Below are 23,745 nucleotides of genomic sequence, written 5' to 3' on the forward strand. Positions count from 1 at the left end.
GAGTCACTACATCCGACTGGTATGATTGCTGTGCCTCCAGCTGACAGACTGACAGACTGTTTTGCTGTCTGAATGGCTTTCCGACTTGTGTGAGTCCCACTCAAATCTTCAAATATGGAATTTATATTTATTTCATGCATTAATTCTAGGAAGTTTACAGTATACAATATCTGATGTTTTCATGTACCACCATTTTTTCTTCAGTTATGCGTGATGTTTTAGTCACATGCTTTGTGTATGTCATGACTTATTTGCTACGTCCATTTTTATTGCACTTTGTCACATTTTGTTTTTTTCAAACCTTTTTTATATCCACTCAGACATTTCTTTGCAAAAATAGTACTACTTTAACTGCAACAGCAAACACATTTAATACTATAATAGTACCCCCTGAATAATTCTTTTTATCAACATAGTGAGGAATATTCTTTAATGAACGTTTCTGCATAACACTCAATGTACAAAAAGTCAGCAGTGATTTGAAGCACCACACATGACATGTTTACTTTATTAACATTTAACTAAAACCACAATCCTCTCATAACCTTAACCAAAATGAAACTATGGATGCCTCAGTGTCCAGTCATGCATTGTAGGTACAACATGGTCACTCAACACTATATATATGTATACATGTATTTATGTATACAGCGTTGTGCCTGAACTGAACGAATCAGTTTACAAATTCTCTCTCCCTCTCACTGGAGTTTTATGACACGTTTTTATGACAGTTTTACGGCACACCGCACGGCCCAGCTTGGCTGGTGCTAGCGGTACAGACAGTGCAGACAGTACAGACGCATCTACTACTGCTGAAGCCAATTTGTTTGAGCATTTGAAGCAGTTTCATGAACAAACAAGCGAAGACATAGAAGGATTATATTTATACAGGGATTTTAAATGTAACTCATGTCTGTGATTCTTCAGTGGTGAACAATAACTCATTTAGTTTGGGAGTGGCAATGATTTGGAGCTGGTGATGGATGGGTAGAAGGAGGTTCTATTGAAAAAGAATATCAGCCTTTATTTACTTACAAATGAACGTGAACTAGTTCATTTTTTGAACTGTTCAAAATTTTTAAAAATGAACTATTAACGTGAACTAGTTAATTTTCATCTGTATGAACTGAACTTGGAACTAGTTCTTTTTAAGTGTGAACTGGCACAACACACAACACATATAGTATATATACCTAGTGGAGCAGAAGAACCCAGGGAGGAGAATGAGACATTGTAGGGTTTATGTGGCATGCAGTCTGAATTTTGAAAAACACTAGCACTAACAACACACAGTCTTGTCATAAATGTTTCCAATTGTCTTATTTGATATGTAACTTGACAACAAGAAATAGTTTTAGAAGTAGTAAGTCACTTTCACTATCAACACTAACCTGCGGTAGGTGTACAAGTAGGGCTGGCGGATGGCCTGCAGGGGAGCCCAGATGATGAAGCCCAGAAGGGCAAAAGGCAGGGAGGCGAGGAGGAGGAGCAGGTAAAAGGGTGCAGAGATCAGGACACACAGGGTGAGGAAGGAGCAGGGGTCCTGGGAGCGCTGGCGCTTCTCCAGTGAGGTGGCCACACATGAAGCCAGGAGCCGGTCCAGGAGCCAGTAGCAGGGGAACACCAAGCTCCATGATAAGCCATCCAGGAAGTGCAAACAGGCACTGGAGTAAGGGGTGGTGTGGAGGACCATCTCTTTCTTTCTTTCTTTCTTTCTTTCTTTCTTTCTTTCTTTCTTTCTTTCTTTCTTTCTTTCTTTCTCTCTCTTTCTTCCTCTGTCGCTTTCTCCTCACCTCGCACTCTCCATCCACACACACATAAACTTTTTAACCAAGTACAAATCTGTTCCGGAGATAAACAGCAATAATTAAAAAATAAATCAGACTCAATTGTAGACCCTCCCCCCTCCTTGGAGAAAGTTACACTACATGATTTGGAAGATTGTCTTCACAGGCAAGCTTGTCTTACTCTCACTAACCCTCCCTCAGCAATTACAGCCTCTAAAGGAGGGGTCAAGGAGTGCAGGCTGGAGGTAGGAGGTTGCCATGATGAGAGATTTTCCCTTGATGATGGCTCTATGATTGTTAGGACTCCAACAACCTCAGGCGGAGGCTGCCATTAAACATCACCATTTCCTCAAGACCTGGAGGAAGTGAGCAGATCGATAGAAGAATACAGGAAGAAAACAGGGAGGGGCAAAGAGAGAGAGAAATGGATGACAGTGATTAACTCGCTCAGATGTAAGCATGCTGGGAGCAGAATGGACGTCATAAATGTCCTAATGTTTGTGAATGCAGACAGATAATTGTAAGTTCAAATGCTGTGCTTGTGAGTCCACTGGCAAAAATGTCTTTTGAACAGAAGAATTCTTTTGAAGTGTGATTTATTTTTATTCTTATATATTACAAGACATCCAGGTTTTCAACATTGATATTGCCAATTTAACCTTTTGTGAACTGAATAAAACCATTCCAAATTAAGAGAGGGATGAAAAACATTATAATGGATCTATATAAAAAAAATCAGCATTAATATTTAATAGCATGTAGTTACTGGAATACACCAGATAGCAAAATGAAACCTTTGACCCAACATATACCCGAGTCCCTTGCTGGGTCTGGCCCATATACTTCTGCTATTCTCTGGTATTGACTGAATATTTTTCGTGTGTGCACCAGAATTGGTCCAATATCATCTGATAATTATGCCTTATATGGTCCAGATTCAGGCCATGGAAAAATGGAAGACACAACTGCTTTTCCTTACTGAAATATGTTCACACTATCCACTATTTGTGGCTACAGCATTAAAATGGTCGATTTTTAAATCACACATGCAAAAGAGCACCAAAATAGCCTCAAGCTCTTTCACCCTGCAATGACTTTAATAGAAACAGAAAAAGAAAAAATAATAAAAAGTAACAAGTAAAAACAGAAAGTTAAAACAACACACCTGGTCCTGTTGTCATAATATAAAACTCACCCTAAAACTGGTTTGTTGCATATGGGCCAAATCTGGCCCATATGACATTTGCCATTCCCAAAACTGAGCTGTATGTGCGATAGTTGGCCCAGATCAGGCCCGGAAATGTATTTTATCTTGGTATTATTCAAAAACTTACAGCACATTGAAGTCTAATTCTAGTTTCAGCACAACACAAAACAAAACTGTAACCTAAGTGGGTGCAAGGTTTCATTAAAGAACATTTCATGTTACATTAGTTTAGCTTATTGTCTCATTACAAAGTATGTAACATACTGGGTGTATAGATAAATGTAATTAAACAGTTGCTAATTTGTTAGAGCACAAATACAAGTAAAAGCTGTTCCACTACAGTAGCAACAGAAATTATGCATCCATCACATTTTAATAATTAAGGTCCTTTTTTAAATAGAAAATGTGGAAACACTTCCTAGAAGTAGATGTAATAAGGCAACAAAGAGAATAACTATCAATGTGACACTAACCACTACTGTTCAAAAGATCTCATTTTCCTCCTGCTCACAGATGACTTAACCAGAAATTACAGTCCATGCATGTTTTTTCAACTGACTGTAATAACATGTCAAGCCACAGTGGGAAGTAAATCCATTCCCTCAGTATTAAAAAATAATTAATTGATTAATTGATTAATGTCAACAGCTAGGTTTTAGAAAGACACAGAGAGAGTGCTGACCCTAACGTAACCTCATGCACCCCACCCGGACCACCAGAGTTGGACAACCATAACACAATGTATCATCTATAGCATGACAAAGTGACGCCACGATCCATCAAACCACACCAAGCTGAAACTCACCATATGTTGTACACACATCGCGTTCATACATGTTACATGCTCATACCACATTAAAACACGCACTAGCAGTGTCTCCAATAACACTATCAACTGTACTAATGGAACAACTGTCAAATATTATGATAGTTTGCAATATAGTCGTCATCCAGTTGACTAACAATGTAAACAAACCTGTGAAATTTAAAGAAAAGATAATGCTGTCATATGTGTTTATATATTTTCAATAATTGGTTGACAATCTATTCTTTCAACCTCAATGTTGACTGTATACACTGACCACACTTTAGCTACACATTCTCCCAATTAAAAAAAAACAGGACAAGGATGACACACGGTCATCATAAATTAATTCTGCATCCACGGTCTGTTCTTTTTTCTTTTCAAGATAGAACACTTTTTTACCACAACAGCACCGTGAGCCATTTGTCAGTACGCTATTTTCTTCAAAATTGAGACTCTTTTGTGTGACAGGCTCATCCTCTGAAAAAGCACATTTCGATCAGAATAACCATAATCACTGACTCCTCCATCCTAGTAATCTTCTTCTGTACAGTGAAAACCTTTGTGTACAGTAACGATTCATGTTATGACAGAACAGCTGCCTGTTTAGTAAGATGACTTTGATGCCTGCTACTGATTGACTTCCTGTTGTGCTGGTTGTCTGGTTGAGAGAGATGAGGAGATGATCTGCTGACCCACCACTACACCCGACTGGTATGATTGCTGTGCCTCCAGCTGACTGACTGACAGACTGTTTTGCTGTCTGAACGGCTTTCCGACTTGTGTGATTGTCTGGCAGATTAGCAGGTTGACAGACAGTACTCTTAACTAGGTAAATGCAGCATGGCATTGGCAGTCTGTGATTTATACTAAGGACTGAGGTTGTGACCAGTATTAAAGTGAATATGAATATGTGAAAGTGAATATGACAGTGATGGTAATCAGTGAAGCATTGATTTGCCTATTAACTAACGAAACTCTGGTATCGCTTTGGCATAAACAGAGGACTGAGCAGACAGAGAAAAACTCAGTGATCATGACCTCCCTACATAAACACTAATCCAGACAAATTCTCTCATTGCCTGCTGCCTGGCATTAAAAGGAGCTATTTATGGCTCACTGTGGGTCTATTAAATAATTCAAAAGAAATTATTGTTTTTCATTTTAACATTTCAGTTTTTGCACTGATTAGAAACATGAGATGAAACACGTAATTAGAGGTGCTGGTAAGTAGCTTTGGATACAGTCTGTTTTCCCCTGCTTTCATTTTTTCCACCAAGTTATGCTAAGCTAAGCTAAGCTAAACGAAGCTAAGATACTGGTACTAGCTTTACATTTACTAGGCAGGCATGAGAGGAGTATCAATATTTTCATCTTTCTCTTGACAAGAATTAGTCTGTTTCCCGAAATGTTGATCTATATCTTTTTGGGAACTCCCTATTTCCAACAGATTTAATTTTCATGCTCAAGATATATTCTCTACATATATTTTTTGCACCACAGAGGCATGGCCTGGAGTGAGCAGGTTTCAAAGTAAAGGTTTGGAGAAACTGTGTGTCAACAAAGGAGGAAAGTGGTACAAAAGAGAAAACCACTGATTTCAGTAAAATATCAGCACTGCTTTGATTATTGCTGATTGGCTGCATTTTCCTTCATCCTTGGATGCTGGCACAGAGACCACTAAGATGATTGACAAGTGGTGGAGGGTGAAGCTGACCAACTGAGAAGGGAGACGTTTACCTTTAACTGCAATACAGGCTTTGTTCATTTTATGCTTCTTTTATGATGTTGTGTTAAAGTCGCCCGCAAAAGGCTTCCACTTTTCAAAAGACTGTTTGTCTCAGATCATGTGAAGACTTTTCAGTTTGGATATGCAGCTGGATCCACACAGAAACCCAGAAAAAGACACAGCAATCACAGCTGATTGATGAAAATGTGCTGGCACAAACTTATCAGGGTTAGCAGCAGTGCACAATTCATATCCAAATACATGAGCTTTTAAGGAGAGACAAAAAATCAACAACGACGGCACAAGATCCAGGAGTATGTTGGTAGACATTTTAGTGGCAAAAGCAGGCACATACACATTCAGACACAGACACAACAGTCTTTTGTTTATTTAAATATTATTAAAATGACAGCCAGCTGCTAACTTCAGCCTGCCATTCTGACCCGAGTAGATACTATACAATGGGTTTTTATACTGAAAACAGGTGCCTGCATCGGCTAAAAATGAGATTGAAAAGAAATGAGTTTGCTGGCTGGAAAACCAAAACATGCAGGAACTGCATGCAGAGTGGGGTGATAACTCTCTGTGAATCTGTCACTACGAGTGACGCCTTTCACATTTCAGACTGACAAAGATGCCACCGGAAAATTAGGTGTGCAGGTGTGGTATCAATGGGCCTTCTTCATCTTTTCATACATTAATTCTCACATATGTACAGATAACTGAACAATAACTTAACTTCAGTGCTTATTAATAGCCTTTTTTAATAATGCATTTACTATAATATTAGATTAAAAAAATGACATTTTTGCTATGAGGTTGGATTGGAGCAGGATAATTAGCAAACATCATCTCCTTTGACTTTAAACCACAAACAGTTGCCTGTCACACTCAATTCAATTCAATTCAATTCAATTCAATTCAATTCAATTCAGTTCAATTCGTTTCAATTCAATTCAATTCAATTCAATTCAATTCAATTCAATTCAATTCAATTCAATTCAATTCAGCTGTGGAGAGAGAAGAGAGACCAGGAACAGCTGGATATACTGCCAGACTGGTTGCTATAATGATAATAATAATAGCCATACTTGTAGTAATAATTTCATTAAAATAAATAAATACATGGTTAATTTAGTGCCACGGGTGCTCAGCTCCGAGCCACTCCTCTACAGCTAGAATAGCTGAGAGGAGTGGCTCGGGGGGGAGCATCTATTAATATTCCTCAGGCTTATTATTATTCTTCCGCCAAATTTTGGCGAGTAACTCATCCCACAGCTTTGAGAAAACCCCGGTAATATATACATCAAAACGTGCGTCTTGATCCCAAAAGAGGTGCTATGACTTTTGGTGTTAAAATTCCAATTTTTCCCAAAATTATTCCCAAAATAGTGGGAATAAATAATGCATTAGGAATGCATTGGAATTTTCTTTAAAAACCCACAAAATTTCACCTTTTTTTTAACAAAATTTCACCTTTTTTCTGAGTCACCCAGCTCTCTCATACCTGCACGTAGAAATGTGATTCAAACTATAAAACGGAGGAAAACTTCTGCTCTCTCCAAAACACAACAACTGTTTTACATAACATGTAAACTTTTCAAACTGTGAGCACTCAAAGGAGGAGTGCAAATCACTTTTTCTTCAAAGTTAGAGTGAAAGCGTCAGTTGGCTAGAGTGCGTGAAGCAGTAAAAAATAACCTTTATTTTTATTTTTAACTCGAGCTCGCGGCCAAACCGTAAAAAGGAGACAAATAATTCTTTCTCAAAATGTAGACATAGTTGTTGGGATTCATAAAATGTAACTTTGACAGGCAGGGTCTGCACAAAATTTAAACGGGGGTGCCGAGTCCGGCAGCAATACCTGTCTCACTCTCATTGACACCTAATGTAATCGTCTTTTTTTTTTCAAAAGAATCTCACTCTGTCTTCGCACTGAGCTTACTCACTCATTTTAAGGAATATCTGAATAAAATAGAGACTGTATAAACTTCTGGCTTCAGTGTCTGTCACGGTGTTTTCGGTTTTTGAAAAGAAGTAACGGTTTTCTCATAATTTGCAATTGTTTGAAGTCATGTAGAAGCCAAATTCTGGGCAGATTTTCACATTGCCATGGCAACGGCAGCTCCTGACCTGTGTGCGTGTGTGCGCCTAGCAACCAGATAACCAACTCTCCAAGCTCTGCTAGCTTTACATTAGCCGCATGTTAGGTCTTAAATGACATTTAGTTAGGTCTTAAATATGTAAGTCCATTTACTGCTTCCTTCGTTGCTTTTTTTTTTGTTTTGTTAAAAGAGTGAATGAAGTTGTGACGGTCTCCGCTGAGACAGAGGAGAGGAGAAGCTACTAGCCCTCTCTCCCTGTCACTTCTAGTCGCGTTGCTCTCCTCCCCAGTAATGTTAAATTTAGCACAGAAAAAAACATAATAGTGATAATTTAAATAGCGGTTCATGGGATTTATTAACCCTCAGGGGTCCTCTGTCCTTTTTTGGACATTTTCTTCACTTTTCTTTTTTGATTTGCTGATCATTTTGGCTGTGTTACAGCTGAAGGTATGGATTTCTGCAAGAAAGTGTTGTTTTTGACATATTTTTAAAATCTAATGTCAGTTACTGTTACAGGTCTATTATACACTGGTAACACATTTTGTACCCTCTGGGGTTCCTCGCGTCCAAAAAAGGACACATAAAGAAAATGCTATAAAATCATCATATATCAATATTTTGTTATTTTGTTTTTTTTTTTTTTCTGCATACATCTCTTAAACCACTTCAGTTCTGCTCAAACCTACCAAATGTTTGTTTGGTTTTCAGGATTTTAACCCTTTAACCCTCCTGTTATGTTGCGGGTCAAATTGACCCGTTTTAAAGTTAAAAGATGTAAAAAAAAATAGTTAAAAGTATTTTTTGGGTATGAAACTTCTTCTGCTTGGCTTAATAAGTGTAATCAACATATAAAATTAAAATGGTTCATTTCGAATATTTGCAACCCCCCCCTGCATGTTTATATTACATAGATACTGTTCGGGTCAATTTGACCCGGCAGTCAAAGTGGAGGCTAAAAGGGGTCAAAAGTGTCAAATACTATTTGTTTCTTTGCAACTGTAAGACATATTTCACCCCAATCTCTCACACACACACACACACACATACACACACACACACACACACACACCACACACACACACACACACACACACACACTCCCTATTCTCTTGACCTCATCTGTAAAGTGCGAGAATGCAGGTGTTGTTATGACTTTTGACGGGAACCTTTTCTGTTGCCGTGGGCAAACTCCACCCACATTGAGTGGACACTCAGCAGGGGAGGGGCAAAACATATAAATATTCTCTGCAAGGGAGTCCTACCAACATTACACTCTGCAGCTACATATGATATACTCTCTGTCAGAGCTTTACAAAATGAGCAGCAGAGGTAAACAGGTGACAACCCTGGAGGCTCTGTAACTCATCTTTGATCATGACAGTGAAATAGAGGAGGATGTTTCTGAAGATGAAGACCATCTTGAGCTCAATTCTGAGTCTGATGATTCTGATTATGAACCAAATGAGGAAACTGCTATTCATATTCCTCCAAGCAAGGCATTCACATCAAAAAATGGTGAAATACAGTGGTCTTCATCTCCAAATATACTTCAGGCAAAACTGTCTGCAGAAAACATAATAAAGACAGTGCCAGGGACCACTAGGATGACAGTGACTCGTGTGACAGACATCAAGTCAGCTTTTGAGCTGGTCATGCCCAACTCAATACAGAAAATCTTTCTCGAAATGAAAGTGGAAGGAACAGGATAAAATGCATTTACATGCATATCTGGGGGTCCTCATCCTGGCTGGGGTCTATAAGTCAATGGGTGAATTAACAGCCAGTCTGTGGGATGCAGAGACAGGCAGGGCTATATTTCATGCCACAATGTCTCTGGAGACTTTTCATATTTTCTCCAGAGTAATCCGATTTGATAATCGAGAGACAAGGGCTGTCAGATGGGAGAGAGACAAGAGACAAGCTGGCAGCTATCAGGACAGTGTAGGACAAGTGGGTAGAGCAACTTCCACTACTCTATAACACAGGCCCTAATGTCACACTGGATGAACAGAAGAGGTGTCTCGTGTTAATTTATCAACATCACTCCATAAAAAAATTAAAAAATGTAAAATAAATTTTTTTTTAAATTAATGTCATGTAAAACTCTTGTATTTTATATGTAGGTCTTTCCAAAGTCATTAAAAAAAGTTTTAACATGCATTTTTAATGAAAAACGAGTGAATTATCCTCATTGAACCATGATCTGTGAGAGGTAAAGAACACCATTACACTAAATATTGATTGAAATGGTTAGTAATGGAGTTAATAATGAGATATAAACAATGTTTATTGGGATTTTTTGGTTTCTGACACTTCTGGATAATTAAACATGCCCCGGGTCGAATTGACCCGGGAACATCATTGCTGTTCCTGAGAAACGAACATAACAGGAGGGTTAAATGCCAGTTTGAAGACATCTTCCCTTTTGTTTTATTAAAAAAAAACAACACAGAATATGAGATATTTCCCACATAATACATGATGGAGGGATGTGACATTGTTTTATATCAGAGTCTTTTATATCAAGACATTTCTCAAAACCAGAATATGATCAGGGTGACTTTTGAACACTGGAAATAAATCATGTACTCATCCCGGCAGTAGCCCCCGTGGCACTCAAAATTTCCCTGGAATTTTCTAGTTAAAGATATAATTTAGTCACCAATTTCTGTCATCAAGATAACTCTTATGATGTCAATGTAAAGTTCTACTGACTAGTACTGTCCTGTCTGTTACACCTTTTATTAATCTACTGATAATAATTCATTTATGATATCATAATGTAAATTTTCAAAATTGCACTTAAAGCAAAACATTTTTTTCAGGCTTTTTGGTGGGCCCTCCTCATATTTGGGCCATGCATAGTTTAAAGATTTCATCTGTGTACATTTGTGACAAACTTTAACACTTGCTTGGCTTTAGCTTCTGATTCAGGCCAAGAAAAGTTACTAGCTCTCAGGCTCTGCTTGCCATTACCAGCTTGCAACACAATATGATGAAATACAGTTAATTCTATCAATACACTGCAAACCAACAGCTATGTTCATGTTCAATCACACATTTAATAGACCTTCATCCAAAATGACTCTATTGCATTCGGAGAGATGCCAAAGGACACACAAAGTCACTGTGAATATTTTTCCTGAAGTGGCTTTTTAAAATAGTTCATTTGTAGTTAGCTCTGTGCCTCCTGTTATGAATGAATACGGAGAGAGTGCCCTGTTTTACATCAGACAGATGAAAACTCACAGCTAGAGTCCAAAATGAATAGAATATGAAGAGAGGTGCTTCAATCAAAGGGAAGTGTGGGCGTTTGTCTCCTAATAAAGCAAAAACAATGACACTTCAAACTCACATTTCCCTCATTTACACACATAATGAACAAGGTGAATAGAATGACACAAAATATGATATATGACACATTGTGGCGGACAGAAGCTGGTACATGTAACAATATAAATGTCAAATTTCCTTCTTCCCATTGTCCTTCTTTTTCTTTTATGCTATACTGTTCTTGGAAATCCCGTCTTTTGGTTTGTATTTCATTAATCTAGTATGCTGTAAGAGTCTATGTGGTAAGAAACTGTACAGGAATGTAGCATTTAAGTACAGCTGGCTAACTAACAATAACGCTTTCACATGTCACACGCAGCCAAACCCATCCCCTATAAGGATGCACATTTCATTCCTGGGACTCTCATTAGAGATGCACAGATCGACAACCAGGAAGTGAGTGATAAATGACTGTCAGCTTGGGAGCTGTAGTTTGTTAAAGTTTTCCCAAAGATCCGTTTCAGAGAATTTCCCCTTCAGCCTCAATCAATACTGTGTGAGAGCGCTGACAGATCCAGTGTGTGTGTGTGTGTGTGTGTGTGTGTGTGTGTGTATGCATGCAAGTATTGAGGGTTAGGGTTAGGTAATAGCATTTGCGTTTACTCTGTAAGCATATGTCGATGTGTATGACATCTATGTATGTGTATGTATATGTGTAAACTATATGCACACCGTGTGAGGCATAAACCTGTATGTGTGTTCATCTGCATGTATGTGAGTGTTAGTCAGTACATTGCAGTCCAGTGGCAGCATGGAGAATAACAGGAATCAATGCCCTCCTTTTGTTTTGTAGGAGAGAATAGAGCATTGAGTAACACACACACACACACACACACACACACACACACACACACGTGCACACACTCACACACACACACACAGCGCAACATGACTCATAAATCTATGATGAGGGAAGTGATAGGACAAATAAGACCATCTGGCAGAAACTAAAATAGCACTGGAGTGCACATCAGAGTATTTACACCGTGTCTGCATCTAATGCATCTTTTAAATTTCCTCTGTCAGTCTTTTGTCTCCTCTTGCCTCTGTTTCTGCTTTTCCTACTTTCTCTCCCTTCCCTTTTTCTTCTTCTCTTTTAATTTCCTGTGTCTGCTCTGCACACACAGTGTACTCCAATAGATTCTGCAGGAACAGCAGTTAATTCAGCAAATGCCATATACTGCACACACACGAACACACACACACACATGCAAGGCCAGTAACGTCACTGTGCTCTCAGCATGCTCCAGGGAGTTCTGTTGTCATGGCAACCCAGTCACATGCACTTACTGTACAAGTGAACCTGCTACAGAGAACATACACAGGCACAGTCAGGGTACAGCTCAGCTCCTACATACATACTCATGTGTTTGCAGTGTGTCTGTGTCATATGGTGAGAAACACACACAAATAACCACACACACACACACACACACACACACAAATACAAACAGTGCATGCTGCTGCAATGAAGCATGTCAGGTGTTTAGCTCAGGGGCTGTACTTGAAACAAGTGATACCGAGTCATGTTTTTCCCTGGATGCTTTCCTTTCAATTATAGTAACAACTGTGGCTTTGTCGATGGCTACACACATTGCCATGAACAACAAGTGGGCTGAAATCAGGCCTGAAATCAGAACAACAACTCCCATGAGCACTCTGGCTTCTCAACTGGACTGGATAAAGTGTCAAATTATTTATCATCAGCTGGAAGACAGTCTGCAGCTAATAGGATAGATAGATAGATAGATAGATAGATAGATAGATAGATAGATAGATAGATAGATAGATAGATAGATAGATAGATCCTACCCTAAAATATCTGTGAGTATCTTTAGCTATCAAGAGATCACACCGTCCTCCTCTCTTTCTCTGTCTCCTTCATCAGTGTAATTGTGGTTGTATAACATAGTTACTGATAGCGTATAATACCATCACTATGATACACAATGTAATCAGTGCGGTAAATTCGATCACATCGGGACCTGCTGCCACCTGCTCTTGAGCAACACTGCTGCTCTCATGACAACCAATGGTACAAGGCACATTCAGAGAAGGGAATGCACCAAGGTTTTGCTACACTTGCAGGTCTGTAGCTTACATGTGATGGAAACAAGGGCGCAAGTTTGGGCTCAACATTTGTAGGGACACAGCAACCCCTTCAAAATTAAGAGGACTTTTCAATGCTGTCAACAGAATAGTTTATTAACATATGATCTGTATTTACATGGAAATATGTATTTGCCTATATTGACATTCAATTAAAAAAATATACAAGGTAACAAATCAAGGATTAGAAAAGAAGAAAGTGCACTGTAGGAAATGACTAGTTAATAGAAAAGAAAGAAAAAACAAATTGCATCAACATCAACATTTTCATTAGGCCAACCAGTGCCCCTTGATTTCACATGTAAAACCACAGTAAAATGCTGCTAATCCAGTGATCTGTAACAATCTCATAATGTAAGGCTGGTGATGTTAGGTAGCTAGGAGGTTTTCATTTTGAATCAATTTGGCTGTGTTAGTTAGTTTACTACCTGTCTCTGAATGGTGAAGAAGCTCCTGATGTTATCTACAAAGTACAAAACATGTTTGCATGAGCGGACAGGGAGTCGTCTGCATTACAATATTTCTGCCAATGCTTGAAGTCTGGACTGACTGATAACTGGCCATTGTCAGCACATTGATCCACTCTCACCTGCCTCCGCATTTCTATATGACCCCTTTTAGCCACTCAAATGCTAAGCATGCCTAAATGATGTGATGATGATGATGATGATATGACTTGGTGCAAACAAGTTCACTCAAATATTGGAAGGGACATGTCCCTACCATCCATATGCAAACCTACATCCTTGGATGGAAAGGTGGCAATTATTTAAAAACTCTGCAACTGGTTTTTGATATACAAAAATTGATATGAGGAGAAAAGTAATTTTACTGATTTATATAAAAGCACATGAAAGCACTAGCCCCTCCCCCCATAGGAAAGTTCTTCTGATAATCCACACTGTCAAATGCATTAAAGTGTAACTGAATCATAGCTTTGAGAAAATAAAGGCTGACATGATCACTGTGATGGATGATGAGGAAAATACATGGTCTGGTTTAGGAAACAGTCTGAAGTATCATAAAATGTATGTATAGTTTGGACTGAATGGGTTAGAGTAGTCCTTTAACTGAGTGACATTATAGCTTTGATTCTAACCCATGACCTTTTGTTTCATGTTGTCCCCTTCTTTATGTCTCTGTCTGGCTCACTGTCTCTCTCTCCTACGTTTACTGTCTCTCTTCCCTGTACATGATCTAATAAATCACTCTGGATAGCAGCACGGCATCACCCCTGTTCTTTTACATAGCACAAAGGCTACTATTAAAGCCTTTCTACTATTAACCTGCTTTTGATTTAGGACCTACTATGTCATCAGCTGTGTATGACAGCCACAATGGGCTAGTTAGTAAAATAGAGCATCTTTACGCTGTCAAGTCTGTGATATTTCTGTGCTCCCAGCATTGGCTGTATCCACATCTTTTAGGTATCCTTTATTCACTGAGGCAGAAGGTACGTGATTGTCCCAGTTGTAATTATGACTTGGTTGTTGACGTGAGTGCTGGTCAGAAAACTGATATTGCATGAAGGCTGTGGCGGTTTGGGGGCGGTGAATGGGCATGCAGTATGTCTGACTTTCATACAGGAGATCAGAGCTTGCAAAGTCACAGACCTGCTAATGTTTACCTTTTTATTAACCACAGCCTGTACAGGTCCCCAAGTGTTTATCCTGTACAACCTTACTTAACCATAACCAAGATTTTAAAAGTATAAACCTTACCACACCTTAAATTCACAAAAACAGCTCTTCTTTGGGAGTGGGCAGCAGAAACAAGCTGCATTCAAGACAAGAATAAAACTGATAAGGCTAATCCAGTATTCCAGGACTATTCATTTGGAGTCATGTCTGTTTGAATTTAAGTTCAGTATTCCCTCTCCTCTAAGCTGTCTTTAGTCTCTACCAACTTCAACGCCTGAGAGAAATGTCTGGCTCTTTAGCTGCTACATGCTCCGCTACATTCGCCAGCTAGTTGCTAACGTTGTGGTTTTGTGCTGGGCAGGCAGGATACAGTTGGTCTTTAGAGCTTTTTCTTGCTAAAAAACATTTCCCTTCAACAGCTGGACAAAATGACTGATGAGAGTAGTTAGAATGAAGACAGAAAAAACTTACTGTGCCACTGCGAGTGTGCCAAGCTATAGGTCATCTCAACATCCTCAAAATGATTCCAGTGTTTCATGGCCTTATGATCATATATAGATGCAAACCTCCTGTAAGCTCAGCTACATCATTAGTTTTACCTGTTTGTGTTCACATATTATCTGGTTCTACAAAAGACCAAAGATTACAGATTTAATTTTTCATTTTATCCTGTATAACAGCTTTCTCTTCTAAAAGGCTTAATATGTTATTATTTTTTTAATCTTTTCTCTCTCATCACAAGAACCACATGCAATTATCCTCCACCTGCCATTCATTTTTTCACTTACTTCTCCTAAACCCTCTGTTTTATGATCATCAATTATCTCTGCTTCTTTTTGCTTTGCTCCTTCTGTTCTCTACCTACTAGCTGTTCAACACTAACTGCTGTCAAAATTGAACAGGGAGAGTTTAAAAAGTAACCCTCAAAGTACAGTAAAGTACACAATAAATAACACTAACGAGAGTTACTAATGGTCTCCTCATTTTACAAATGATTCTCTCTCTCCTCAGTCATCACTTGACAGCCATTATAAGAAAAACCCCATCCATTCAGACCTGCCCACTGAAAAGCGCAGTCTTACTTGCTACATTCACATCTGTGACTAACAATTACCCATCAGACCATAGGGCAGCCATCCATACAGGCTCAGAGCAGGCATCGCTGGAGCTCACATGAACAATGTGAGTGTCTGTGTGTGTTCTTGTGTGCATATCCTCTGCCTGTGAGTACATTTGCATGAATGTGTGAATGTTTGTTCTTGTTGTTCCAGAGCAGGTGTGTAGTGAGTCAGTGCCTCACACTGAGGGATTTCAGTGTGGCAACAGGACATAAGGCACTCCTATGGTATGCTGTCTAAAGTATGTAGCTAAAAAGCATAATCATCATCATCATTTGCTTGTAGCCATGTGCTAAATAGACTAGTAGCTGATTTGCAGTTTTCTGGGTATTTAGCTAGTTAACACTGCACCCTGCCCTGTGCGCTGGGAGTGGGCCATGCACACATTTTTGTGGTTAGGAACACCTGGCACACCTGCAGAGCACTTTGAGATAGGGTGGGATCAGAAAAATACATTATCATGCATTACAGGGGTGCGTTTTAGAGATGGTGACAATAATATTCATTACTTCAAAAATAATTGCTGAGAATCTGATTAAGAAATAGTTGCCTTCAACATAAATGTGATTTTGGTATGACCCACAAATAAATTAGGATTTTTGGAAAAACTTGTGTTTTTGGAAACACAAAGAAATAACCTGAACAGTCTCTGTCAAATCATGTTGGTGAGTGCAGTGACATGAACTGTATCTGTTGTGTTGTAATTAAAGGCAGAACTCTATGTTTTACTTGGATGTAGACAATGGGGGACAGGGGAAGAACACACGGTCAGTTGACTCCCAGCACCACAATCTTATGCAGGTGTCTTTCTGACTGGTTTGGTTGCTATATACTGTATCTATGGTTGTGGATTCCCTGTCAAATGGTTCCAGAGATATGTATCATAAAGAGCAAACCCTGTGTACCAGCTGTATGCACAAGCAATTGATGGGTAGAGATACAGTATAGACAAGAATAATATAGTCAAAGCAACAATGATGACAGTAGAGCAGCTGATGGACACGTAGGTGGAGAAACAACCACAAACATGGCGCTCTACACGCATTATACCCTCTTTTTCTCTGTTTCCATCTTTTTTTCTCTTGCCCTTTCTCCCTCCTCATCCTGTCTCTCTTCTCCTTTTCTCATTTTGTTTTCAATCTCTGCTTCTCTGTCCTACTGAACTCTGACCTTGTCTCCTCCCCCCATGTCAGCCTAACAGCCTGTGCACACTCACACAAAGATACAGACAACCAATAACAGGCAGGAGACATGACGGCAGACAAACATGAGTTTTCACTCTCGGTACATTAAGTCATCAATACTTGACCGGAGCATCAAGATTCACATTATCTGTGCACACAAGTACAAACACACAATGCCAGCCCCAAAACACGCACTCATACATACATCAATTGCATGCACTCTCACACTGTGCTCTGCTGTGTGGCCTGGCTGCAGACAGAACAGTATAGATTGTTCAGCATTGATTTGCTCTACATTTGTTACAGCTAATAGCTGAACCACTGTCAAAACACAATCACACAAGAACAATTTCACTCCCAGTCAAACCGTGGAAATGTATTTTATATACACTTGTCACATGGGCTTCTACACTCTCAAGTTTACAGGTCATTTCCACTATTTATCAACATGAACAGTGACTTTAATTGAGTTTAGCTTCCTGCCCAAAGAGCCAAAAAACAGAGGAACATCATGGGGTCTAAATTAAAAAGCATACTGTCTGTCGTCATTCCCCAACATGCTCCCAGCAGCAATGTCATATTCTAAAATCCTGTACATTTGCTTAGCCACATTTTAAAAACATGGTGGGAAGTATGCACTGACAAGCAGGTGGGTTTTTCTGTGAATGTTGAACTTAAAAAATATGCCTTCACTTGTTGCTGACTGCACTGTGCAGGAAAATGTGTATTTACTAAAGCCAAACCAGAGAAAAAAAGTGGTTGTCTTCGAACTCAATTTAGAACGACCAAAACAGATGAAGAAAAGGAGGGAAAATGTAGAGTAAATGGAAAAGAAGAACAACGATCTGTATTAAGGCAAAGCAGCTTTATTTATACTGCAAAATGCTCTACATAGGCAAGAAAAAGATTTAAAAAAAATATAAGAGGTATACAGTTGTGGTACAGTTACAGTGCAGCAATAAGTAGCTAACTGATTAGCAGGCATATTGCCTCAAAAGTATTTCCCTATGCAGTTAGGTACAATGGTGAATCCAGGATACTGAAGTCTGTGTACTTTTAGACCGACTTAGAGAAAAGTGTTAAAAATTATTTATTTAAACATTTCAAAGATTAGGTTTAGTTATGGAATCTAACTTAGCATTACCCACAATTATGAGAATTATTTTTTATATAACTACATTTAATTCTTTCTTGTATAATAGACCTACAATGAATCAACTTTTGCTGAATTTTCCTCAGACAAAAATGTCAGTGACTGACCAGTTAAGTCCAATGTCCCTCTGACATTATTATGGTCAAACAGACATGCTGGCTGTTCCCTAGCATGCTATGAAAGTGTGGAACTCGAGCAATGATGCATTATTTTCTTGAGAAGCAGAATCAAAACAAAGTCAGAGCATAGTGGAGCATTTTGCAGCTAAAGAGCTTGACATTTTCTCAGGAGCTAAAAGGAGAATGAATATTTGACTTTCATTAACCTGAAACACAATTCCAAATTAATTCTAATCTTGTTCCATGTTTACTGGGTGTGTAAACAGCTTTACAACTTTTTATAGTGAATTACATGTGAATGTACATGTGTTGTTGCATTACCCCAATGTGGCCATCTATTATCTATTAATGCAATCTCAAATATGCATTTATTCTACTTATTACAGTGTTAGAAATAAATTTTGAAACAACACGGCTAAAAATGTTATTTTTTTCTCTTAAAAACCAGAAATAGTGTCATACAATTAAAGTAGCACTTTAAAAAGACAGACTGTGAGCCGTATTCACTCTTCATGCGTCACAGACAAAGTGCAACTGGACCACTGGTCTGGCCACAGTGAGTCCACAGTTAGCACTGTTGCCTGACAAAAAGTTCCTGGGTTTAAACCAGGACCTGTGAGGCCTTACTGTGTACAAGTAAAACTAGCGTTCGAGAAAGAACTGGAAGAAGAACCCAGGGGAAAAATAATACTAAATATAAATAATTAAAAACCTATTAGAATAAATAGAAATATGTAAATAGATAAAGTAATGACAAGAACTCATAGGCAGACGGGATATTCAGGGAGTAAACAACAAAAACAGTAGAAGACGCTGTTGTGATCTGCATTAAGACTGTGCAGGACTGATACATCTACAAAGTCTGGAGAGGCGGCCGATAAGATGCCTGCTGGACTCTCACATAATTTGAGAGACTGATCAATGCTGCATCAGGTAGGGTTAATGTTACCTTCATGCCTTACTTACAATTGGAAGGGCTGTTTTAAAACACCTGCATACTTCAATATAAACTGATGGTGATGACAGCATCACCTTTGTAATTACTGTAAGAAAACAAATCACATGAAGCAAGACATGTTGTTTTCAATATCTACAAATGTTTTAGATTAGATTAGATTAACTTTATTTATCCCACAACTGGGAAATTCATTAACTTTTTTTATTGCCTATATATTTGCAGCAGTAAATATATATGTTTTTGTCCCTTTTTTCAAAGGTTTTTCTGCCAACAACTAATGACCACTGATTAATAGCTACGAGCAACTATGTAACTAATGGAACTATGTAACTGAACGATCAAACTAAATTGCTGAACCTTCCAAAATAAAATGATGGGAAAGGAAAAGCTGTTTGGCCATTGATTGGAATCCAGTTAAAAGCCTTTGGGTGGATGTATCCAAGTCTCTCTCATGTGGGGAAGCTGCACACACTCTTAAAGCATAACTTGAGTAGAGTTGACATGCTCTCCCCTTGTTCCTGTGGGTTTCCTCTCTCCACAGAGGTTACCTGCATGTGCCCTGGCTCGTGAACAACGCCCTGGCCTCAGAACTGGAGGACCAGCACCACACTGTTTTTCTGTTGTCAGTGCTTCTTCCTTATCTCTACAGTAAATGTTGTTATTATGGCTTGTGCTGATCTCTCCCTTAACAACCAAAGCCTTTTCCTTTTCTAGTCTCTTATTATTTATCATATCACAGCACTTTCTGCCTTGTGCATTATATATACTTCACATCTGAGTCACACATGTCTGCAAGACTCTGGGACTCAGGTTCCTTTCTTACTGAAGCTTTAGCATGTATTTGGGTTCTTAACACCCTACAGCCATCAGCTTTAGAGAACTCTGGGTCCTAAATGTTGCCCAACATTACCCGATTTAGCTTAAATAAATAAACAGACTCTTTCTTCCCCCTCATCATCATAGAGAACCCTAACCCAGACAAATTTGGATTCACTTAAACTACAGTATGAAGACTTTCTCACCTCATCAAACTCTATAGATGCTCAGTGGAATGGTGATGAAAAGAACAAATGGAAAAGGAGAGAGAGAGAGAGAGAGAGAGAGAGAGAAGGACATAGTTGGTCGATGTAATATGGCTGGCTGTCACCATCACCATTGCCAGTGGTGAATGTTGCCATAGAAACAGCCCAAAGTTCACTCTGGGGAATGAGTGTTTGGGTAAGAGAGAGTGAGACTGAAAATAAAATGTCCTTTTACATCTCCATACAGTTCCATAAATCATTTGGAAATTTTATTTTAGACAAGATTCAACTGTAATGTTTTCTGTAGGAAAACTGAATAGAAATGTACATATAAATATGGAGAATGAAAAGAATTTCATGAAGGAAGAAAATAACTATACACTGAACATATTGTATATAAGCACATACAGTGCATGCTACATTTTCTTGACTAACAACTCTGTTGCTATAATCCCTGAAGAGTTTAATCTTACATGTATGAAGAAGTTAAGTCTAATTAAACCAAAGTTTGACATTTTGTGAAATGCATTAATTCATTTTTTGCAGAAAGTTAGATGAAAAGACTGATCCCAGTTTCATGTCTCCAATAAATATGAAGCTAAAGACAGGTGGCGCTTATCTTAGCTTAACATAAGGACAACCAGCCCTGCTCTGTGTAAGGTTGAAAGATAGACCTACCAACAGCTCCCTAAACTCACTAATTAAAATATTGAATCTTGTTTGTTTAATTTGTACCTAAAAACAAATTGTAAAAATTAAAAGTCATATTGTTACAGCATGTATCCCCCTACAGCTTGCCATTTTCAGTGTTGGGCAACTTACTAACGTGTTAATGTGATTAGTTCAGTAATGATTAGCGTCAGGGATTTGAATTTCAAATTCATTACAGTTACTAATACTAGTAAATCTTGATTACTGTGACATTTAGGGACAGTGATGACCATCACTGGGGCTCCACAGGGATCTGTTCTGGCGCCGTTCCTGTTCACCCTGTATACGGCAGACTTTATATACAACTCTGAGTCTTGCCACATCCAGAAATGCGTGGAGTTTCCTAGCATGCTCTGGGGTAATGTGTTTGCAGGCAGAAATTGAGTGGATTATGTTCTGGATGGTAACTGTGCATGGTGACTTGTATTACTGTTCTTGACAATTACTCTACATTGTTTCTATTAGCTTCAAATCCCTTTTAGGGAAAAGCACGAGTAGTTGTACAATAAATTGAGCAATCTCTTTAAATGTGAAAGATAATTATAGTTCTTAATGAAATCACTTTATAGATATTAGCAATGGACTCGTTTCATTGGATACTCTTTCTTTGTTTCCTCTTACAGACAACACAAACATAGAAATACAAACGTAGAAATAATCCTGTGAACCTATCATCCTTTGTTGTGCTTACTTGACTTATCAAAGGCAATCGGTTTCCTAAACTCTACTGAGTAAACACAACTTTTCACGCAAGTCACACTAACTTGTTTTACTTAAGTTGCTACCACTTAAGAGCAAATTAACTTTGGTTGACATTTTTAGGTTGTAACAACTTCATAAAATGAAGTAAACATAATTACATTTCAAGTAAAACTTAACACATGGATATGAAGTCAACATAACTTAAACCTAATAGTTATATTTACTTAGTTTTTTCAAGGCAATTGGTTTCCTAGATTTTTTTTTAAGTAAGATGAACTTGTCACATTTTATAGTGTATGCATCAATGCAACAGTGTGTCCATTTTTTTAGATACAAGCTAGCATGCATGGCTAATATTAAAACAACAGTGTGAAAGATGGACCGCAAGAGAAGGGAGGGTGGGAGAAGGTAAAAGAAAGAGAGAAAGAGATGAAGAAGAAATGAAAAGAGAGGTAGGGAGAGGACTGAACGCAGAGTGGTTCCAGTTGCAGCTGAAGATTATTTTGAAACATCTGTCCTGGTTAACTTTATCGTGCCTCCGAAAATAAATCCTTCTCTGACTCGGTCCACCCTTCCATATTTGTCGAAGTGCTTTACTGTAATTGTAAACTGTAAAAACTGCAAATTACAGTCTGCACAAGCAGCCTGTATTCCCTCACTCAAAAGAGTGTTCATTGTATATTACATGCAGACTTTTTCTTCAGCTCTCTGTCTTTCTCCAGTGACTAAACTGTTCCACACACAAACATGCAGATGCCAAGATTGATCTCTAGATTGATCTTTATCTATTAAAGATTGTTCGTAATGCACTTGTCTGTGGATCATACATGGTCATTGTATGTATTTAGTAAATACTATTCAGTAAATTGTATTTACTATTTGATGAGCGGAATCAGAATCTATAAAATTCAAAGCATACCCAACTTCATTATTAGTCATGTTTCCTTGCTTTCACAAAGGGTGAACCACAGGGCTCAATACTAGGTCTTCTGTTATTAACTTAGAGAGGCTTCTAATTCTTTCAAGGAACCCGAAATTATAATGACAAGGAGGAATCTCTGACTTTATCTGCAGAATTTGCATACCTATTTGTGAAAGCCAGCATACGCCACAGCTGTGCAGGACATGTTGGGTCATGAATATGCATGTCTAATTGTTGTACCAAACAAGGTAGGCTACTACTTCTTCTTTTCAAAGCCATCAGTGTCCGCTCAGCATCCCATTTCTTAAATATTAAATTATTAATTATTTGAGAAAGAAATGTCATAAATCTGATTTCACATTCATTAATTCATTAGCCATACTGCTTATGCTTTTCGGGTCATGGGGGTGGAGGGGTGGGGACTGGAGTCAATCCCAGCTGACATTGTGAGAGGGTGGGGTACACACTGGACAGGTCGCCAGTCTATCACAGGGCTGTCATATAGAGACAAAAAACCACACACACTCAACAGGCAACTGAGTGTCACCAATGAACTGCATGTCTTTGGACTGTGGGAGGAAACCCACGCAGACACAGGGAGAATAATTTGTTACTACAGATACCTGCTCATCTACACCTACTCTCCCTCTCACATGACCTCCTCAGCCTCAACCTCGCCTTGGAGCCAAAGCCCGGCCCTCTGATATCAAGTGCTTGGCTCTGGAGTGTACTCGGGGTCAGAGCTAGCAATGCTCTCATCCTGGAAATGCTAACATGCAAAACAACGTAATGTGTGACTAATAGTAAAAGAAAAGACGCCACTTTAATTCGGTAGGTGCTACAGTTTTTTCATAGACATGATGCTGAAAATTCAAGGTAAAGGTTCTCAAGAAATGTTAGCTGTACTAGTTGTACAGCTAACTTAGCATTAGAAGAACTTAGCATTTGAAGTGTAGCCAATTTTGTTGATGTTTCTAGCTTTGCATGATATAACAACCTTACCGCAGGTGGCTATTACCTAGCCGGCGATAAGTTATTGCATCTAACTATATTTAAAAAAAAAAAAGACCAAACATACTAGATTGACAGCATTGAGTACAAGCAACAGTCATGTTGGTCGTTTACATTCATTATGGTAATC

The 23,745-nt window shown here is 38.6% G+C and overlaps 1 protein-coding gene across 1 annotated transcript in view; it reads right to left on the minus strand.

The window, feature by feature from the left end:
- smpd3 (sphingomyelin phosphodiesterase 3) overlaps positions 1 to 23,745 on the minus strand; it is an 83,617-nt gene that overhangs the window by 45,342 nt on the left and 14,530 nt on the right. Inside the window, exon 2 of the mRNA XM_056387261.1 lies at positions 1,392 to 2,143. Within this exon, the coding sequence (XP_056243236.1) occupies positions 1,392 to 1,693 (302 nt within the window). The 5' untranslated portion in view covers positions 1,694 to 2,143. The remainder of the gene's footprint in view (positions 1 to 1,391; positions 2,144 to 23,745) is intronic.

Source organism: Seriola aureovittata, chromosome 10, assembly GCF_021018895.1.
Source record: "Seriola aureovittata isolate HTS-2021-v1 ecotype China chromosome 10, ASM2101889v1, whole genome shotgun sequence".
NCBI classification, from domain to species: domain Eukaryota; kingdom Metazoa; phylum Chordata; class Actinopteri; order Carangiformes; family Carangidae; genus Seriola; species Seriola aureovittata.